Source organism: Chamaea fasciata, unplaced genomic scaffold (assembly GCF_029207755.1).
Source record: "Chamaea fasciata isolate MVZ Bird 193981 ecotype frontalis unplaced genomic scaffold, bChaFas1.0.hap1 SCAF_5, whole genome shotgun sequence".
Lineage (NCBI taxonomy): Eukaryota > Metazoa > Chordata > Aves > Passeriformes > Sylviidae > Chamaea > Chamaea fasciata.
In genome coordinates, this window is record NW_027094090.1 from 26,738,583 (window position 1) to 26,757,983 (window position 19,401).

Here is a 19,401-nt window from a genome sequence, read left to right on the forward strand (position 1 = left end):
CTAACTATTTTTCTTTCATCTCTGTGTCTTTCATTTTCCTCCTGTTTGCATTTAATTCATCCTCTGAAGAGCACTTCCAGCTTAAGGTTTATAGAAAACGAGCTCAAAGCTTACTTGCTTTAAATTAGACCTCCATTTACTTCATTGCCCTATCTCACTTTCCCTTCTGTTTTTAAAGCAGAGACTGAGCACTAATGACATGATGATTAGTGTCTCTTCAAGCTACATTCTTGCATCTCTCAAAATCAAATCTCAACAAAAAACATTTACTAGTGCTTAGTTTGACAATTATCCAGAATATTATACCACAAATGAGTACACTTCTTAAGAATCCTTCACTTGATTTTTGACCTTTATACTAATTGCTAGCTTGGATTTATTCACTTTTAACTACATAATGTCTGTATCTCTTTAGTCAATTTGCTAATTATTCACAGAACTACTTACCAAGTAATTAATGATATAAAATTTGTCATATTCTTTATTTTTGGCATTGATCCTGCGATGCTGCTTCTTCCTCATGTGATCTTTAAGTGTGTTTTTGTCTCTGAAGACTTTTTCACAATATAAACACTGCAAGCTAAGATAGAAAGATAAACAGGTCAGTATGTTAAAATGAAAATAGTACAAAATAATACACTTAAATAAGCTGGAGTTATGCATAGTAAGATTAACCTAAGCATGTCAGAGCAAATCAAAAGAAACAGAAAGCTAATTAAAAAAAAAAAATTATAATCTTAAATCAAGTAGAGTCAATCAAACAGAAATAACAATGACAGAAAATTAAAAATATAGGTAACAAAAAAGTTTACTGTTTGCCCCATATGCAAAGTGGGAGAAAAGTCTGATTACCCAAAGTAGGCACAGAAAGGCTGCTGATTGCTCACTGTGTGAGCTCTGTAACTCAGCATGGACTTACACTGACATCCAATCCACCCGTAATTGTTTCTTTGTAATTCAGAGTGAAAAAAACTAAACTCTGAACACTACTTATCTTTTGAAACAATTTAAATTAATTTAACAGAATGTTTTTATAGTTCTCCCTCAACAGGGAGGATAAATGAAAGTATGCCAGAGTGGTCAATCAGTTTTGAAATCCTAAGAAGTAAAATTCAGTAAGTAAATTCATATCCACACACAGAGAGAAGTATATATAATTCCTAGATAGACATACATACAAATATGTACATGCATATATGTATATAGACATGAAGATATTATTTAGGTGTATATACACATTACTCGAGAAGGTGAAAGCATTCATTAACAAATGAGAATTTTACCACAGTATGTCTTCCAGAGCAAGTCAAACAAAACAGAAGTATATGCACTGCCTTAGATCAGCATCATAAAACTGTTTTGGTTCCAGATTCCCCTCAGAAGTTTTGTGTCGAGCAGGAATTCAGGATTCTCAATATCATTTGCCTTTCAAGACATTTATGAAGTTTTGAGTTCTCCCTGTGCTTGCAGACTTCAAATCAAGATTGCCTTGCTGGTGAATCACAGGTCTGATGCGAGAATACACCTATGAATTTTAATGTCTGCTTTGTTCCACCTGCTAACAGCAAAGTGTTTGCTCTGTTTGAGAAAGGCATTCCCACAAAGAGTATGGAAGGCTTTCTGTCAGCATACATAATGCAGTCTTATTTGCCTGAAATAAGATTTTTCTGCTCTAGTAATTTATTCTCAGGTACTATTCTACTAGCATAGCTAATAAGTCTATTCCTAGCCATAGGGAGAGCTTTCACTACTCTGCACACAATTTCAGCATGTGCATTAACTACAGAGAGGATAAGCTTTGAGAAAACTCCCTTTAAGTGAAAGCCTCAGGTCCTACTACTGATAAACAGTAGAGCTGCAAATTATCAGTGAGCATGGTAATTCAGTGCATTAGGCAACACCAGTGATAAAAGAAAAGGCATTCTTAATATGTCTTCATTTCTGGAAAAAGTTAACATGTATCTAGCCCCTTCTGCTCTGCATTTACTCTGTTAGCAGTACAAAAGGGAGAGAGCAAACATATACAGTAATGGTAGGTGGAGGCAAAAGAAGACTGGAACATGGACTCTGTATTCAGTGATTAAAGAGATGATGTTCTCTCTCATAATGACAAAAGTTTGTCATTATGAGAGAGAACATTAATGCTAAAAGCTATGAGAAAAAGGCACGTGCTATTATTGATGTCAAACTGAGCTACACATAACTGAAACATGGCACTTGACTTCATACTATGAACTGTTACGAGTTAGCTTTCAATAAGACAACAAAAAGACTTCTAAGAGGATTCACAAAAGGTACATGCTCTCTTTACTTCTTTTTAACTAGCCACAAATGCAGAATTCATTTTTATCTACTATTTCCAAGTTAAAAGAAATACAACCCAAGTTTATTGAAAACAAACAAACAAAACTCTACATACTTGTCAAGTTTCCCCTGTAATACAGCCAAAAACTCATAGCAGTTCACAATGTTATCTGGCAGCCCAATGTTGAAGGCATGCTCTCTTGCCATATGATTGAGAAGAATAGATCTACAAAAGACGATTCAAATAGAATGTTACATATTTTTTGGATATATATAAGAATTATTCAATTAGTAATCTAAAATACACCAATGGCTCTAAAACCGCATAAAAGCCAATGTTAAATAAACAGTAATAGTCTTGCTGCCAATGCTAGGAAAAAAGAATGTAATTTTATTGAAACAGGAAGCTTTTCATTTTCAGCTCTGCTGAATGTTCGGTGACATTTCAACTGCTCCATCCACATGCATGAAATAGAATCCTTTAAATGAAAATTACAGTATAGTTTATTTTGACCCTCACTGTTAGCAAAGCTCATTCATTACCCTGTGTAAGCAAATCACATTTCAAACAACCCTCCTGAGAAACATTCTAAAAAGCTGTTTGTCAGACTTCTCTATGCTGGTTAGCAGAGCAGAAATTCTTGGACGCAATGTGCTTTTACATCAATATTGCTTCACAAGCACTAGCAACACAAACGGCACTCAAAAGTGTACACAAATAGACATAATGGATGTTCAAATTAAATATTCTTCTAACAGAGATATACTGGTTAATTCCTCAGGTGCCCAACCTCTCTAAATGCCTCAGCTTCTGCTTTTGGGGACTAAAGAAATACCCAAATGTTGACACTGGCTTTTACCATTGTCCAGGCACGATTTTCAAACATTCACTCTGCCTGTCGGACCCAAGAGGAAGCAGAGGTGAAGTTCCTCTATTGTCACCAGACAGCAGAGAGGGGTACCCACAGAACGTTGGGATGACCTGCAGGAATATGACCTCAGGCAATTCCATCTTTCCAGATTACTAGAAATACCCATGCAAACAGACTTAGCCTCTCCAACTGAAACTGATTTACTCTGAATAAACAAAGTTTCTTTGGAGTATGCACTTCAATGCAATTCTTGCCTGCACTTGACTAATGCTGTAAAGCCCTCTGTTCTCACTCTAATTTTCCTCTCCTCTTTTTCATTTGATATTCAAATTCACACTAGTTAGGTGAGCCTTAAATAAGAAAATGTACAACAGGATTTTTTTTTTTTTTTAACCGTCACATTGGCTTACACAGCTGTCCTTGTCACTAAAACAGCTGCCAAAAAAAGGTTTCTCTTTAAAATGGCTCATTCCAAACTCCAGTGTACTGTGTAGTAGAAATAATTGTACTGGAATAAAAAAACAGGTTTGAGAAGTAGGACAGGATCTATTTAAAATGGCACTTCAGTTGAAAGAAATACTTAAACTGTACTTTAATTCTATCTTCTCGGTCCTACCATTATGCATTAACTGGTTCCATGACATTGAAAATATAAACAAAGATGCTGAGTAGGTATCAAATAATAAAACAAACAGAGCAATAAACAAACCTGTTTCCTGTGAATTCTTGATCACAGAACATACACATACTATGAAAACTTGTATCATATCTCTCTTGTTGTTGCTGTTCTAGGATTTCTCTCTATGAAAAGAAACAGATATAGTTATTCAGACAAAACCATGATCATAAAATCATTCCATCACATAAGCTCGTTACACCTATTTATCCCTACTGGTAACAATGAACATAAAAAATTCAAATGTGCTGCCGGCACAAACCAGATGTTAGTATGTTTTGAGTGTGGGTTCTCACAAAAATACCAAGTTTTTCCAAAGGCAGTATGTGTCCCATTTAAGTTCCAGTAAGATTCTTTTAACTTTATATCCATGGTGCATGGAAATAAAACAATCCACAGTGAGATCTTATGCAACTAATTAAATAATCCTGTATAAAACGTATCAGTTTAATGTTTCTACCTGTGATTCAGGTCTACCTCTGGTATCAAGGAGCAGGTTTATGGGTAACCACCTAATGCCCAGTGTGGAATGGCAAACTCAATCCTACATGACTAATTGCAGGCAACCGAGAGGGCTTTTTCCTAACACAGGACACAGCCCTGGCAGTTTCCGTAAGATGCTGTGGCACAACCAAACCCAGGAAAAGGAGAAGGTCATGACCTTTACTCTGGCTCTGTTTAAGGGAGGACAACAGGCTGGGTCAGACACTTTACAACACTTGGTGCACATTCCTAACAGCAACAAAATCAAGCAGCAGGTGATCTGTCTCTGTTGCTGTAACAGCAGCAGGGTAGTTATACTGTGCAGTTACTATGCACTTCAGATGGAAAGGCCATAATCATCTGGGACATGGGAGAATCAATGTCTGGATTAAAATTTAGCATATTTTCAGCCTAGCAACATGCTACTCTGTACTTGTGTTTTAAGTACTGATAACTGGGAAAGGAATTAATTTCTGTGCTACAAAAAGGTGCTACTGCCTGCTTTCTGACATTCAGGATCCTGACTGAATTTCTTAGGGGATTTTCTCAATCTCTTTATCTCTTTAGAACCTGCAGTGAAACTCGGTGTTTCTCACCTGCCTCTTTAGTAAGTCTTTTATATGGATTAACACCCAAGTTTGTCCATAGGGTCCAACTAAATTCATCTTCACCTGTTGGATAAACTCCAGAGAAAGGCAGAAAAGAAAAGAAAAAAGAAAGGAAAGACACACCCCCTAAACCCCAAAAGAGATGAGAGGAAGCTTGAGCTATTGTGATGAAAGACTCCAAAGCGTCCTGCAGTGCAGATGGGCTGGTGTGGATGTACCACACCACATTCCGCTGCCCACTGAGAGATGGCAGGAGGCTGACACTAGGAAAACAAATGTGCTGTCTACTTCTCCTCCACAAAAGCAGCATGCTACACCCAGTGAGGGGCAGTGGGGTGGTAAGATGTCTGTCAAGAACACATGAGAGTGCTGCACCTGAGATGCACTTGGCCAAGGGACAGGGGCACACTGTGCCACAGCCCCTTCCAGGGCCATACTCCACCACACCACTTGGGAATTGCAACTTAAGCATCTGTTACCCTGAAAATACAGATGGTGAGGCTTTTCTGTTTGTTTTTGTACTACAAGGTGTGGATTTTATGTTGGAGTAATGCTCAGCAGAACCTACTCACATTTTAGGCCATATCTGCTCATGTTCTGCTGTGTTACACAAAATGTCAGCTCACAGAAATGTAAATTCCTATTTTTCAGGGCTGACTCTGGAAAGAGATGAATGGAGCATACTGTGTCAGAGCCCTTCAGCAAAGATTCAATTAAGATCCCTCCACGTGGGCAGCGGATGACCCATACCACATCAACAGAAACTAGGGCTTTGATATATGGACCTGCCCCTCTCCATTCAGCAGCATGTTTGACCCTGTTTGGCTAAGCTTGGATTTGAAACCATCATAAACATTTTTGTAAATTTTTGTAAAAAACACTGGAAACAATCTGAATAGAAATGAAAAGCGATCATGCATAATTCAAACATAAGGATAGAAAGGGTTTGAACAGCCCCACCCTCATTAACGGTCCCCCAATGTAGCTTCCTGATTTCAATTTACTAGGAGGGGAAGAAGTTTTCTGCAGTATTTGTCTGCCTAACTCCAGACTGCTTACTGAAGCCCTTGTCGGCAGCTGCTCTCAGTTATGTCTGAGGAGGAAGGAGAAGCATACTGCATTCTCCACACAGATGATGCTACTGCTACTCTACTCTCACCCTTCCCATTTCCCCCTACACCAGCACACTTGGCAGTTGGGAAGCTTTGACTAAGCCCCCATTGTTGCTTTACCAATTTACTCAACAGAATTTAAAAAATATTTTCCAAGGTAGACCCTCCTTTTTATGAAATACTGGCATCTTTCATTGCCACAGGGAGCCTTCCAAACCAGAAAGCTTATCTGATACTTGGACAGGTGAGGAATTAAAAGCACCAGTTCACAACAAATACAGCAAAAGCAACAAGACTGCTCTTCTTCCCTACAGACATTTCTAATAATGTATTTCACTGCTAGGACTCCAAAGGGAGAAGTGCAATTACAATAACTTACATAAAACGGAAATTTTTCTGAGCAGGGACATTCTGGTAATGTACGTCAAGCAGAAACTGAAGTTATGAGCCAGGAAATGAGCAATTTGCTTAAACACTTCCACCAGCTTCCAACCTCCTTGAATCTTTGGGGATGTCAGCATTAATTCATTGTTGATACAAAGACAAAAATACTCAAAACATTTAAAAAAATGTGTTTGTTTCCTTTTCTTTTTTTTCTTTTTTTTCCTGTACCTCACCCTTGATTCCAGCCCACTCCACAGAGATTGGGGTCAAAATGAATGATATGGAATGACTAGCTGGGACAGGTATAAGGGATTGTTCCTCTAGCTGTCTGTCCCATTTGCTCTTAGGTTCTTCCTTTCTTCCCTACTGCTCCTCTTCTTGAGTTGACTCAGCTACTGAAGCAATACAGGCTCAAACCTACACCTGAAAAGGCTGTCATCAATGATAGGTCTGATGACAGACTTTGAAGGGAACTGTGACACTGATGTAGATGACATTCTTACAGCTCTTTCAGGAAGCTGAGTCAATTAAAACAAAAGGAGGATGAGTTTCATGGTATGATGAAAACTAACTATGTAAAGATGTATTAAAAGAAAAAGAGGGCTGAAATTACATTAGACACATACCACAGGCTGCCAAGCTGAAGCAGGAGAAAGGTGAAGTTGGTTTGAACTAAGACAAGCAAAAGAAGATGGAGATAGCCTAATACAGTAAAACAAAATAGCAAAAACTGACTTTCCCCCACCCTCAAGTACATCAGAAATAGACAACAAAAAGGAGGATAGATCCAATGCAGCAGGAGACCAAACATGGGTAAAGAGGAATGTTTGGAACATGTAGGGCTTCAGTCTAATTCTGTCACAGCTGTTAAGCAAAGGCATTTAAAACAAAAGAAAAAAAGAACCAAGATCAGCAAAGGATTAGAAAGGGTTAAAGTTTGGACATTAAATGTATTTAGACCTGAATTAATTTACCCAACAGTCATAATGGAATCAGATAAAACTGTTTCTGACCATTAGTATGACAAATCTTCATAAACTGATAGAGGATAGGCAAGATTCCAGAGTGCTTGAGAAAAGAAATTAAATACCCAACATAGGCCTATAGAATTCAGAAAGAAGGGCCTATAGAATTCAGAACTAGGTTTTAACATGCTGACATTACCAACTATTCAGCAAGCACTTCCGATGCTGTATTACACTAAACTGGACTAACATCTCCATCCCTTCCAGTGTATACTTTCAACCTCCTGAACCTTGTCTCAGTTTAAGATTGTGACAAACGGGATCATACAAACAGCTATACTTGGGAAGCTGATACAGCTTTCAGTCTTGGTGAAGACTCCTCTTCAGGGTCTTTACTTATTGGGAGAAAGAGAAGCCCCGTCACCTAAAACTTCCAGTCAGATGACAGGTGAATAGCTGTATACATGAGTCAGTGCTGTTGCACAAAGTACATATTTTCAAAAAAAAACAGGTTTGGAGATGTTACTTTTTTTATTTAAAGAAAATACCCAGGTGGCTTATATTGACACTGCCCCTCCATGTATCTCTAGTTTTGCTGACAGGACTTCCTTGCCTGGTAGTGCTTCACAACTACAAATTCTTTGTCAAGACTGTGTTTTTCCAAAAGACTGTATCTGTTTTGTATTTCACAGCCTTGTCAGTATTTCAGCAAGCTGTGCTCTCTAACCTACTTCAGGCTCATTCCCTGGCCTCTCTCAATACATCACAGTCTCCATTATGTCTCTGCATGACATCCACCTTGGCTAGCTCCCTGCTGCAATACAGCCTGAAATATTCCTAAACTGGAGTTTCAAAACTGCAGAATGAAATGCTTCAGGCAGCACATTTTAAAGGCAGCATTTGTCCTTGTTTGGGCTTGCTGTTGGAGAAAGCAGGTAGGATTTAAAGGCTACAGAAAAATCACCAAAAAGTTGTATAGTTCTGGTCTTTATTCCACGCAACTCACATGAGCCCATTTACCAGCTCACTCTTAACTGCTGGACTTGTCTGGAGGTAAAAGACTTTACAAAGCAAAATACCTATTTAACTTGCAAGTCAATGCTCAGATTGCAGCAAAAGGAAATGAAAAAATAAACAGACTTTATTGCTGTAACTAAAGCAGTGACTCCATTAGCCGCGACTACAGCTGCAGCTTGATTTCACAAATCCTCCCGTAAAAACTGAGGATACAATTCTGATATTCAAAACAGTGATAATTGCAAACTATTTCTCACCATAATAAGCATGTGTATTTCTTTCTTTCCTAATGTAGTTACTCTATGAACAAAACCAGCACTTGCTTTGGGTTAAATCCTCCACTCATTCCAGAGTTTGAGGAAATGTCTACTCGCAGAGCAGATGAGATTGTTCACCTGCCAACACTCTTCATGTCCTTGGTACTGCAGTGGAGAAAAGGCTTAGCTGGTACAGAACTCCACAGTAGAAAACACAACAAAATCAGAAACAAATGCCCTTTAAAAACAAGAAAGTACAGTCCAATTTATAGCAGGTATTGTTTGTAATAAGATGGTTCTATGAAAACATCAGCCACATGCTCAATCACAACCCTTTTTCCTCCCTCAAAGCCACAAACATGATATACACTTGGGAAGCAAATATCATTATGACACTGCATGCCCACATGCAAAACTCAGTATGTCTTTCATAAACCCAAAAGGATTGTTGCAAACCGTAAAAGATACAGAGAAGTGCAGTAATGATGCACTGTGAAGAACCACCAAACAGCATTCCTCAACCTCAAATCACCTAATCATTGAGGTTGCAAAGGTTCTCTGGAGAGCAACAAGTCTAACCCCTGTGCCCAAGCAAGGTCACCTCTACCTGGTTACCCAGGAGAGTGTTGAGTTTTCTTTTAACTCTCTGCACAGGGGAAGAGTTTACAACCTCTCCGGGTAACTTGTTAAGAGTGTTTGACCACACTCACAGTAAAAAAAAAAAAAGTGTCTTTTTGTTTTCAGGGGGAATTTCCTGATTTTTAATTCATGCCCATTACCTCTTGTCCTGTTGGTGGGCACATCTGAGAAGAATCTGACTCCTTTTTCATTCATCACGTATTTATATACATCACTAAGTTCCCCTATGAGCATTGTCATCCAGACTTAACAGTCCAAGCTGCCTCAGCCTCTCCTTGTACGTAGGATGTTGCAGTCCCTCAAGCATCTTTGTGACCCTGCACCAGAGTTGCTCAAGGAAGTCCATATCCTTCTTGTACTGGGGAGTCCTGAGCTGGACCCAGCACACTAGATGTGGTCTCAGCAGTGCTGAGTAGAGTGGAAGGATCGTCTCCTTGACCTGACTGCAATGCTCTTCCTAATACAGCCCAGGATGATGTTGTCCTTCTTTGCCACGAGTGTGCAGTCCAGCACAGGACTAATGAAAGACATAATGTAAGGCAGATAAATCAGGAGACAAATCATGAATGGTTTGGATAATACTAAGGACAAATTCTTCACTATCTCTTCTAATATAAAAACCTGCTAGGTGTGACATGACAGGTTCAAAAGGACCAAACAGATGGTTCTCTAGATGGTCCTCTCCCAGTGTGTGGTCAAGCTGCACAACTCATTCCTGCAGGTAGTGGGAGTCCTGGAAGTTTTTGTGGGTTCAGAGTTAGAGGCTCATATTGCTAAATTCAGAAATTTTTGAGCTGCCAATTCCAGGAGACTGAGTACTTTGGGAAAGAATCACCACTAGATCAGAAGACAGCACATACCAGAGACACTTAGCTGCTGTCAAGGGTAAGATACTGACCTAGACAAACCTTTTTTACTGATCCCAGATAGCTTTGGAAGGGAAGCATGCTAAGCATGAATGCATCAGCTGTTTTCTTCTGAGTTCATGCCAGTCCAATAGGCCTACATAGGAATGCAGGTTTCAGCTCAAGCAACTCCAACTCCATGGGAAATCCCCAGTGGAAGAACTACCACATTTCTCCTTTCCAAGAGCTAGGATCCTGTGGAAAGCTGTGTAAGACTTGTATATATTATTCCAGTTCTGGGGATTCACTAGTCATGTACTTCAAGCTGAAGAATATTACTGTTGCCAGGAAATGGAAATAGCACAGAGTAGCTGAACCAACTGGATTTTGCCTGCCAATCCAAATTTTCCTAAGACTCGAATTTGGGTTCTGTAGGGTTCTCCCTACAGAAAGCATTCTGTATGCACATCACATTAAGTAATCTGACATTCTGAATGCATATCGCTTAACGTGTCTTTATTTGCATGTTGTATATGTACAAACTTGTAATAAAAACATACCAGAAGAAACAACATAATAAAGGGTTAAAAGGCCCGTGTTGACAATTCCCAGGACACAGCTGCCAGAGCTAAACTGAGGAATGTATTTATGTAAAGACCATAAGGCCTGCACTCTGACATCTCACAGCACAGATACAGGGTATTCTCCATCTCCAGCGGAATACCCTGCACCCCAACATGAGGAGATTGCCAACAAGGCTGCTATGTACCATGGAACACTCATTCCTAAATTAGCCCAACAGCAAAACCACACTCCAGATGTGTATCTCAAACAAGAAAACAGAAAAAACTCCACTGGCCAGCAATCTGGACTCAGACTCCTGTAAGCTGGTCAGCATGAGTTGAACTTGAACGACCATCCCTTCAGAACTGCCAATGCCTAAAAGTTCAGCCAGGTCTGTCCAAAGTACTAGGTTGCCATCAGGCAAGAAGAACCAGAATGGTTCATGTGGACTCAAGAGCTGGCATTTCTTGTCTTTTGCATTTCACAGAAACAATACTGGCCAGACTTCCTCCACTCACACACCATTGTGAGCACAAGACTGAATTAATGAAATCTGGGCAAGGGAGTGTGAATGCACAAAAACAACTTGCTCAAAGATTTTGTAGATAAGTATCACCTTCTCTGCTCCCAGTATTGCACACTGAGTTCTATTTTGCTAATTTCCCTAGATGTATATTATTACATGAAAGACAGTGTGTCAATGCATTACAGATCCTTGCAAGAAGAAAAATGTTCAGCACACTCAACCTTTTTCCAGTGTTCTGGGTGTATTCTCCACTTGTGTGGAACACTGACATACAACCTGTAAATTTATCCCAAGGAAAAAATCTGTAAACAGGGGATTTGTTTATGTTTGTGCAGCAGCTAGGAAAATGAGCTTAAAAAAATTCAGAATTTTGCCATCTAGTGAAAAAAGCTTTCACTTTAAAATGCCTACTAAGTTACTATATATTATCCCGTTGGAGTGTTTACCTTAGAAAATGAAACAACAGTAATTTCTTACCAGTCTCTTTTGCTGAAGCTGTTCTCTAAGTAATCTGTCTTCTGGTAAAACATCACATAAAAGGAAATAATTGTCCTGTTCCTCTGTTAAGAGATTAGGAAGTGTGAGTAAAGATTGGGAAGTTGCAGCTGTTTTGAATATTACTGGCAGATAATTTGCTAAGACTTTGGAATACATTAATAGTGTAAGAATGTGATTTCAAACCTATAAAAGTCAGTTATTTTAATTCCATAATTTAATGAAACATGTTTAAGTATTTGTGCATATTTATATTGGAGTATGAAGGTAAAAGTCTTGCATAGCTTTTCTCCACTACCAGCTCTATTCATTTTTATGATGGTTCTTCTGGACACATAAAACAATTAGCATTTATATTGGTTACAGATTAAAGTCAGCATGAAAGAAATATGAAATCACCTTCAATTTTATCTTATCAGTTATTTCCCTAAGTAATTGTCAGTTTTCAGTAGCTATCATAATTTGGTTTATCCTCCCCTTGCTCTGATCTATCACATTACCTTTTACCTTCAAATATTTTTCCACCTGTGGATATACACAACTGTTCAGTACCATACATTGAGACTTGCCTAATTTACATTACTTATATGTTTTACACATATTTTATCTTTAGTAACCTTTTTATTATTTATGGTCATATTCAATTGAAGAAGGCAACAAATTTTATTCAAAGGAATTGAAATTACTCAGCATGTAGGAAAAAACCAAAAGATAATGGGTTGAGATAAGAACAGTTTTCTGGAGGGGGAGGGAGGGGGTGAGGAGGAAGGGAGAAGGAGAGAAAGAGAGAAGGAGGGAGAAAGCTCATTGATATTTCATAATTCTGCTATTCAGGTGCTTGATTTGCAATTTTCAAACTGAGTGGTAAGTGTTTGTAAGAGAAATAGAATTATGATTTTTGGAGTGATTTTCGTGTTTTCCAGGGCTACTTTTCTTAAAGTTATTTTGAATAATAAAAAAATTACTTTCATCCATTTTATACTCAGTTTTCAGTTTCTAACCATCTCTGACACCTGCTGTATGCATTATTTCCTCTCTTTTAAGGTCTCCATTGAGAATTAAAGATGCAGAAAAGCCCTAAAGTTTTTATCTGTTTTAGGTAAACTGTGTTTTTCTGTTAGAAAAGGAAAGTCAAAGTAATGCATCAGCTACTTCTGAGAAAAACACTTCCTTCACACAGTCAACACTGTCCTTATGATGGAATGTGCCACCATAGCAATGCAGCAGAACAGTGACCTGTGGTTTCAGACTGGTGTTGGAGCCCAGAAAACTGCAGAATTGTATGGCTTCTGTAAAGATAAGGTCTCCTGACACTCTTGGGGCAGGGAGCACTGTGGCAGGGAAAAGGAAGGGGGGTTGTGGCCCTGATGTCCAAGAAGAATTAGCAGCATCAGGGCAGGTGGTGGGCAGGGTGAAGCCAGAAAAGGCAGCTCACTGGGAAGGTTTCTCATCATTTTGGATGGACCATCACTAAATTTTTATGCAGTGGGTATCAATGTCTCCCCAGCCACAACATGAACAGCTCTGCTTCCCGGCCTTGATTTGCAACAGGCCCCAGTTCACAGAGCATTTAAGTATGTACTGAGCTCATCCTCACTCAGCACATGCTGTAATCCTTGGAAAAGGTAAGTTTAAACATGTGTTTAAGAGTTAAACATTATGTCTGTGGTTTTCTGACCTAGTGTCAGACATACTTGGCTCATCAAAGCAGCAGTGTATGCCAGAAATTACCACATGATCTGCCCGTCAGACAGTAAGTAAGCAGCATACTTACCTAATGGAGCTTTTGAATTTGTTCTTATCACACTACAAAAGTCTGTGATAGGCTGTTCTGCAAACCTCCTCTTCCAGTACAAGATGTAGCTTTAAAAATAAGGGGCAGATGATCAGTAAAAAAAACGAAATACCAAAAAACTTTTAATAAAAAATTGATTAGTTCTTCTTTTTTTCATGCTCTAAATTCTTAAGTGTACCTTTTTTCTTCCCTCATATTCATTTTCAATTTTATGAAATTAATTCAGTTTCACTTAAACTGGGTTTAACCATGCTGTCAAAGTGAAGAACTCAATAAGCAGATTTGCACCAAGCTTTGCATAAACACTGTGACCTGTTCACATCTTTAGACAGAAGTGCCACTCAGATGCATCTTTACTGAAAAGATATATTACAGAGCGTTCTCAAATTCCCAAAATATTGTGCTCTGTCTTCTATGAGATGCAGTCAAGAAGCTGAACCTCAGTAAAAACACCAACTTGACAAAAGTGAGGTTTTGGCAGGTCTCCTGTGGAGTTACAGTGAAAGCTGTAGCTTGGCAGACAACTAGAAAGACAGAAAAATGAAGTCCCTTAACACCTGGGGGTAAGACAGCAGACAGAATAAGAAAAGACCTAAACACATCTTGAAAGTTTAATCCATCAACTACAGTTGTTTGAAAACATTCTGTACTATCTTTGTTGGTATTACAGCTGCATCAACAGAACACAACTGAGATTAGATCTCCACTGAGCTAGGAAGCTACTGTCTAACCAAGAAGAAATCATCACTTCATTTATATGATGAAAGGAACCAAGCAACTCTTGTGCTAATTATTCAGAATTTTTACTATAAAACATAATCTGAAAATGCTTAAGTGCTTGCTTAAATTTATACTCATGTATGATATAAATCATGTGAGAGTTCATAAGGTAAAGGCTATTCAATAATTGCTTCTTATCATGTGCCACCAAATTAGGAAAAGAATAACTAAAAAATCAGATATCGTTATTACGAGAGCATTTTAAATAGCTGCAGCTTTTAATACTTGTGCAATGTGTAAGTTTACTTGCCACAGCTATCACATCCCATAGTGGCTCACATTGCCTCTACCATCTCACCTAATACATTTGAGGACTTCAACTGCAGCAGCCAAGGAATCAGCTCACCTTTCTTTCTGCTAACTCTGACATGGAGAGGATAACCTCTGGTGCAGCAGACAGCTGAGCACAGTGAAGCCAGAACACGTGGCTGAGGCTCATTCAGCAGCCTCATCAGCTGTCAGGCGGTGAGAGGTGTCTTTAGTTCTCCCCCTGCCCACTCCACTGTTTGCAATGCACATTGAAAGAGCTGCTAAACAGTTCTTCCAGACTAAGTCAGCCTTAAGCTTTTAGGACATAAATGTGCCAATGGAGAGATTTCAAGACCTCATTTAATAAGTGCCTGTCCCTTGCACTGAGAGAAATGAGCACTGGTACAAACTCATCTGCCCATAACTGTGTCACGGAAATTACAGTTAAGGGATTTCATATCATAAGACTTAACCCAAATAATCAATGACCAGATAAAACCAATGCCTTGTGATACTTCCAGGGAGACAGAACAAGCGATCATGTTGAGTCATGAAGCAGAAGCACATTCCCCTTATCTCTTCCCTCTGCCCTTATGCCAACTTATCTTTATTATTCAAAGTTAAAAAGAAAAGAAAAAAATTTCCATTAGTATTGGTCTTTCCTGGATTATCCACTTCCTGCAGTTCTGTCAAGAAGTGTATTCCTAAGACTGGCTGTAACTCATCGCTAAGTATAAAAATAATACTATCTTTACAGAGTTAATCCCTTTATTTTCCACACCTTAGTTCAACACTTCAGAATATACTCTATTTTTTGTGCATAGTATTAGACTATTTTACTAATAGAGCAAATCAGAGAAAGCACACTTCAGAGCAACTAGTCCATCATTTCACATCCTGGGGGCACTTTCTATAATATTTGGCTACCTTCCAATTGCATTAGCAGCAAAAAGAATCTAAATGGGCACTTTTTGAAGGGGTGATTTTAAAATACATTTCTATTAATGCAAAATAATTCCCCCAAGCATGCTTAGACTGGTGGTCCATGACTGAGCAGCTCTGATTCCTTTACTTACTCAAAGATACTAGTACTATCTCCAAAGAACAGTACATTCTCCTTCTGCCTGCCTTCAGCAGAAAAGTAAATAAAAACTACCATCAGTTTTCAATTTTAAGCAATGTTAAGCTCATACATTTGATTAAGGATTTATATGGCTTACATTTCTTTTCCTAAATTATATTGTATTATTTCTCTTTTTTTTTTTTTTTTGGGTCTTGATAGACACAAGGTCTTTGACTAGCAAGTAACAGAAGACCTACTAGAAAACTCATTTTAGTGGAGAAATTATCTGTCTAACATTCTAATACTGCAGCAGAACTACCTACATACTGACAGGTACTGTCCAGCCTTCCTCCTGGCTGATACTTTACTGTGGAAAGCAAAATGCCGAGCAAGTACCTTGTCTCTGAAGTTACAAGCCAGCTGGGGCCATGCCAGCTACTGGAGGAAGTTGAGAGAGAGAAAGTCAAATGTGACCCTGGTGAGATGATCAATGACACAGCTGCAGAAGGACTCACACTTGTGTGTAGATCACAGTACTGTAAAGCATAGTTAAGGATTAAATGGGATTTTGATGGGGGAACACTGTCCTTAAAGAAGCACTAACAAATTTCATCCCAGAACGTGAAATCCTGTACTGAGCAGCTTCTGTGTACAATACACAGCTTTAGGACATTGTACAGGGGTAGAAATAGTCTTGCCCGACACAAATAAAACCCCACACTAGGAAAGCTGATTGTCTGGAATGGGCTTTGCTGAAAACCAGATTTCTAGTTTGCACACAATTTGTTGATTAGTGACAGGGCCTGAGAAGACCCTAGACTATGTAAAAAAAATGTCAAACACAGGAATTGCGATGTATTCTAAAACTGAGCTCCCCAGTCCCAGCAACATCTAGGCACTAGGGAGAAGAAAGGAAATAGGAAAGCAACCTTACAGTCCAGCAGCAAATTGCTCATAAAAAAAGTTATAAGAAATCTCCCCACAATGTCTTTTTAAAAAATATTATCTCTACTTTTCCACCGCTTTCAATAACTGATTTTAAATAATATAACCCTTACCTTCTTAAATCCGCAACCAGTTTCACATCTGCTATGACGAGCTTGTGTTCAATAATCATGTGCTTCAGGAGCTGGTTTTGTTCGGCTAAGACATAGCATTCTTTGCAGAAAATACAAGGCACATAGGGAGAACTTTCTACTGCATCAACACCACCTGGACTTTCTGGCAGAGACAGAGGCTCCAAAATACACTCGGTATCTAAAATAAAGAAAAATAATAAAAATTTATTTTGACTAAGCAAATAAATATACAGCTCTTGGAGTACTTTCAGGCAGCACATGTAAAACCTGTTTCAGTCTCAGTTTTGTTGCATGGATCTCTTGAGAAGCAAGATGCTTGTAAGCAGGTTGACTGCATTCATTCCAAGAAGGACAGTGGGAGGTTAGCACAGGACAGTTCTCAGGTGTCTGTCTCAAATGAAACTCCAGCTGACACCAAGTCAGTCACACACAAGTGCTCTGCTTACCATAAAAGAAATATTGTGATGGGAAACCTACTTTTCCTCTTCTCTCTATCTAATCTATCTGTTGATATGCAAAAGCTACTCTCTTTGTGGGTCCCTGAGCCACGTTGCTCAGAGTACCAGGAAGGATTTCAACTGTCTAGCACAAAGTGTTTTGCATGTTAATTTTCCTAATTATACTTTTATTTATTGTAGAATACTTCTATAATTTTCTGACTGACTCTTGAAGATATGCATTTGTCTTGCCTTTTTTCCCCATTAACATATAATTTACTGTTCTATGACAAAAGACTATCCTTGATAAAGATTTCTGCCACACGGATGCCTATGCCCACTGGAACACTTTCTAACTGTATAGATGTTGAGGAAGGGGCAGCCATGCTCCATGTGGAAAGGTCAATGGCCTGTGTTTGTACCATACTTTACCAGTCAGACACAGGTTCCTCCAGTGACACCACACAGAGGTGAGTCACTGCCCCGTGTTGTCCTGGGGTTATATGTGTGTATTCCCCATTTAAACAACACTAGTCTAAATTAATAATCTCTTCCATTGGTGTAAATTAGTATAATTCATTAAGAAACACTGATCAAGAGAGTTCAACAGTTGGCCCCATTAGCCTAACCAAATTCCACAAATAAACTGTGGTGCTCATTTTCCCAATTAATCGTACCTCAGTCTTGGGTTAGGGTTCATCTTGGAAGCAAATGCTAATTCCAACACGTATCTTCAATTTTAGCTATGTCAATTTTGGATAGCAAAAAGTAAACAGAAAGAAGCTCCCCACGTTCCTGCCCTCTTGAAGTTGAAAACTGAAAACATGGGTGTCCTGGACTCTTGTATTATGAAGTTAGCTCGTGCAGCAGGAGAATAAACTCTTTGTCTCTGTATTCCTGCAGTGACATGAACACCTCCATAGAAAAATGAAATTTAACAGAATGACAGAATGGGTGAGATTGGAAGGGAGCTCTGGAGCTCATCTGGTCAAGCAGGGCTCTCACACAGGACCACCTAGGGCTGGTTGCCCAGGACTATATGCAAATGGCTTTTATTCTACAACCTCCCCCGGCAAGCTGTGCCAGTGCTCAGACATCCTCACAGTGCAAAACCATTTCATGATATTCTGAGGCAACCTCCTGGGCATCAGTTTCCAGAGATATCTGAAGTATTAAGAGAAAGGCCTTCTTCCGAGTCTGTTACTTTGTAACACATGAATTTTAAAATACGCATGATTAAAGGAGCCTTAATTAATATTTACCAGATAGAAGAAGCAACTTTCACCCGACAAAAGTCATATATATATGTTATACATTGACAAGTATGCTAAATCTGACAGTCTGGTAACTTGCTCACATGGAAAATTTGAAAAATAATTTAAGAAATCACAGTAATTTACCTTTTTTTCCTAGGAGAATATGTTAATGTATCAATGCTCTAACACACCTTCTACCAAGACCAACACAGCTTTATCAGCTCTGTGCCACTCCTGGAACTGCCCTGCACAACTGCTGAGGCTTCTGCTTAGGACTTCTGAAAAACAGAACTTCCTGGAAAGGCACTGACTTGACTGAAGACTGATGGCTGGGTTACACTGAAATCAATTTATCTCATAAAACTAAGCCCTGTGGAAAGATGGCAGCACACAGAATATAGTATTACCTGGAGCAATGCAGCTGCTGTGCACAATCTAACACTTTTCTTCTCATAATTTTATCTACACTTCAGCCCATTCCCTTCCCTCAGAAATTTCTTTTATTAAATTGGCATTGCAGAAATTGTTCAATTTTGTCTTATTTTAAGAACAGCAGTGGTTACACTATGTGCTAGAGCAATCCTCATGAAAGGGTCAAATCTCCCAAGCAAAACTGATGGTTCCTGCAAGAGTCCAGCTCTGTCCATTCTTACAGTCAGTTCTGTTGCCTGAAGAAGCATTAAACCATGTTTACTGAGAAAAACAGAACTTAATTTCCTTTGCAATGGCTGATGCCAAGTGAACTAAGAAGATACTCCGTCAGCCAGTGCAACTGTACCCAGTAAGCAGCAACACTGCTTTTTGTTAATTTTTGGTATAGGTCTCTTGCAATGACCTATTTAAACCTTCAGAAATCCAAATTAAAAAGTGCCTATCTACCTCAAGAAATCAACTTTCAACAGATAGGTGTGTACAGCAGGAACTGGTACCAAACTTAGACAAGGAGCTGATACAGTTATTTAGCAAGGGTAATACAGCAACTTGTGAATAGCAAC

At 38.9% G+C, this 19,401-nt stretch overlaps 1 protein-coding gene and 1 long non-coding RNA gene across 5 annotated transcripts in view; one reads left to right on the forward strand and one right to left on the reverse strand.

Moving 5' to 3' along the window:
* The window catches only part of LOC136289360 (uncharacterized), a 54,456-nt gene extending 45,774 nt beyond the window's left edge, over window positions 1–8,682 (forward strand). For all 3 annotated transcript variants that reach the window (XR_010720771.1, XR_010720773.1, XR_010720772.1), the window contains one exon: window positions 5,595–8,682. This is a non-coding gene — a long non-coding RNA (uncharacterized lncRNA). The remainder of the gene's footprint in view (window positions 1–5,594) is intronic.
* ZNF277 (zinc finger protein 277) overlaps window positions 1–19,401 on the reverse strand; it is a 46,466-nt gene that overhangs the window by 11,247 nt on the left and 15,818 nt on the right. For both annotated transcript variants that reach the window (XM_066183070.1, XM_066183069.1), the window contains exons 2-7: window positions 16,693–16,891; window positions 13,522–13,610; window positions 11,730–11,812; window positions 3,886–3,977; window positions 2,420–2,530; window positions 448–580 (exon numbers count right to left, since the gene is read on the reverse strand). In XM_066183070.1, coding sequence (XP_066039167.1) covers window positions 448–580; window positions 2,420–2,530; window positions 3,886–3,977; window positions 11,730–11,812; window positions 13,522–13,610; window positions 16,693–16,891 — 707 coding nt within the window. The remainder of the gene's footprint in view (window positions 1–447; window positions 581–2,419; window positions 2,531–3,885; window positions 3,978–11,729; window positions 11,813–13,521; window positions 13,611–16,692; window positions 16,892–19,401) is intronic.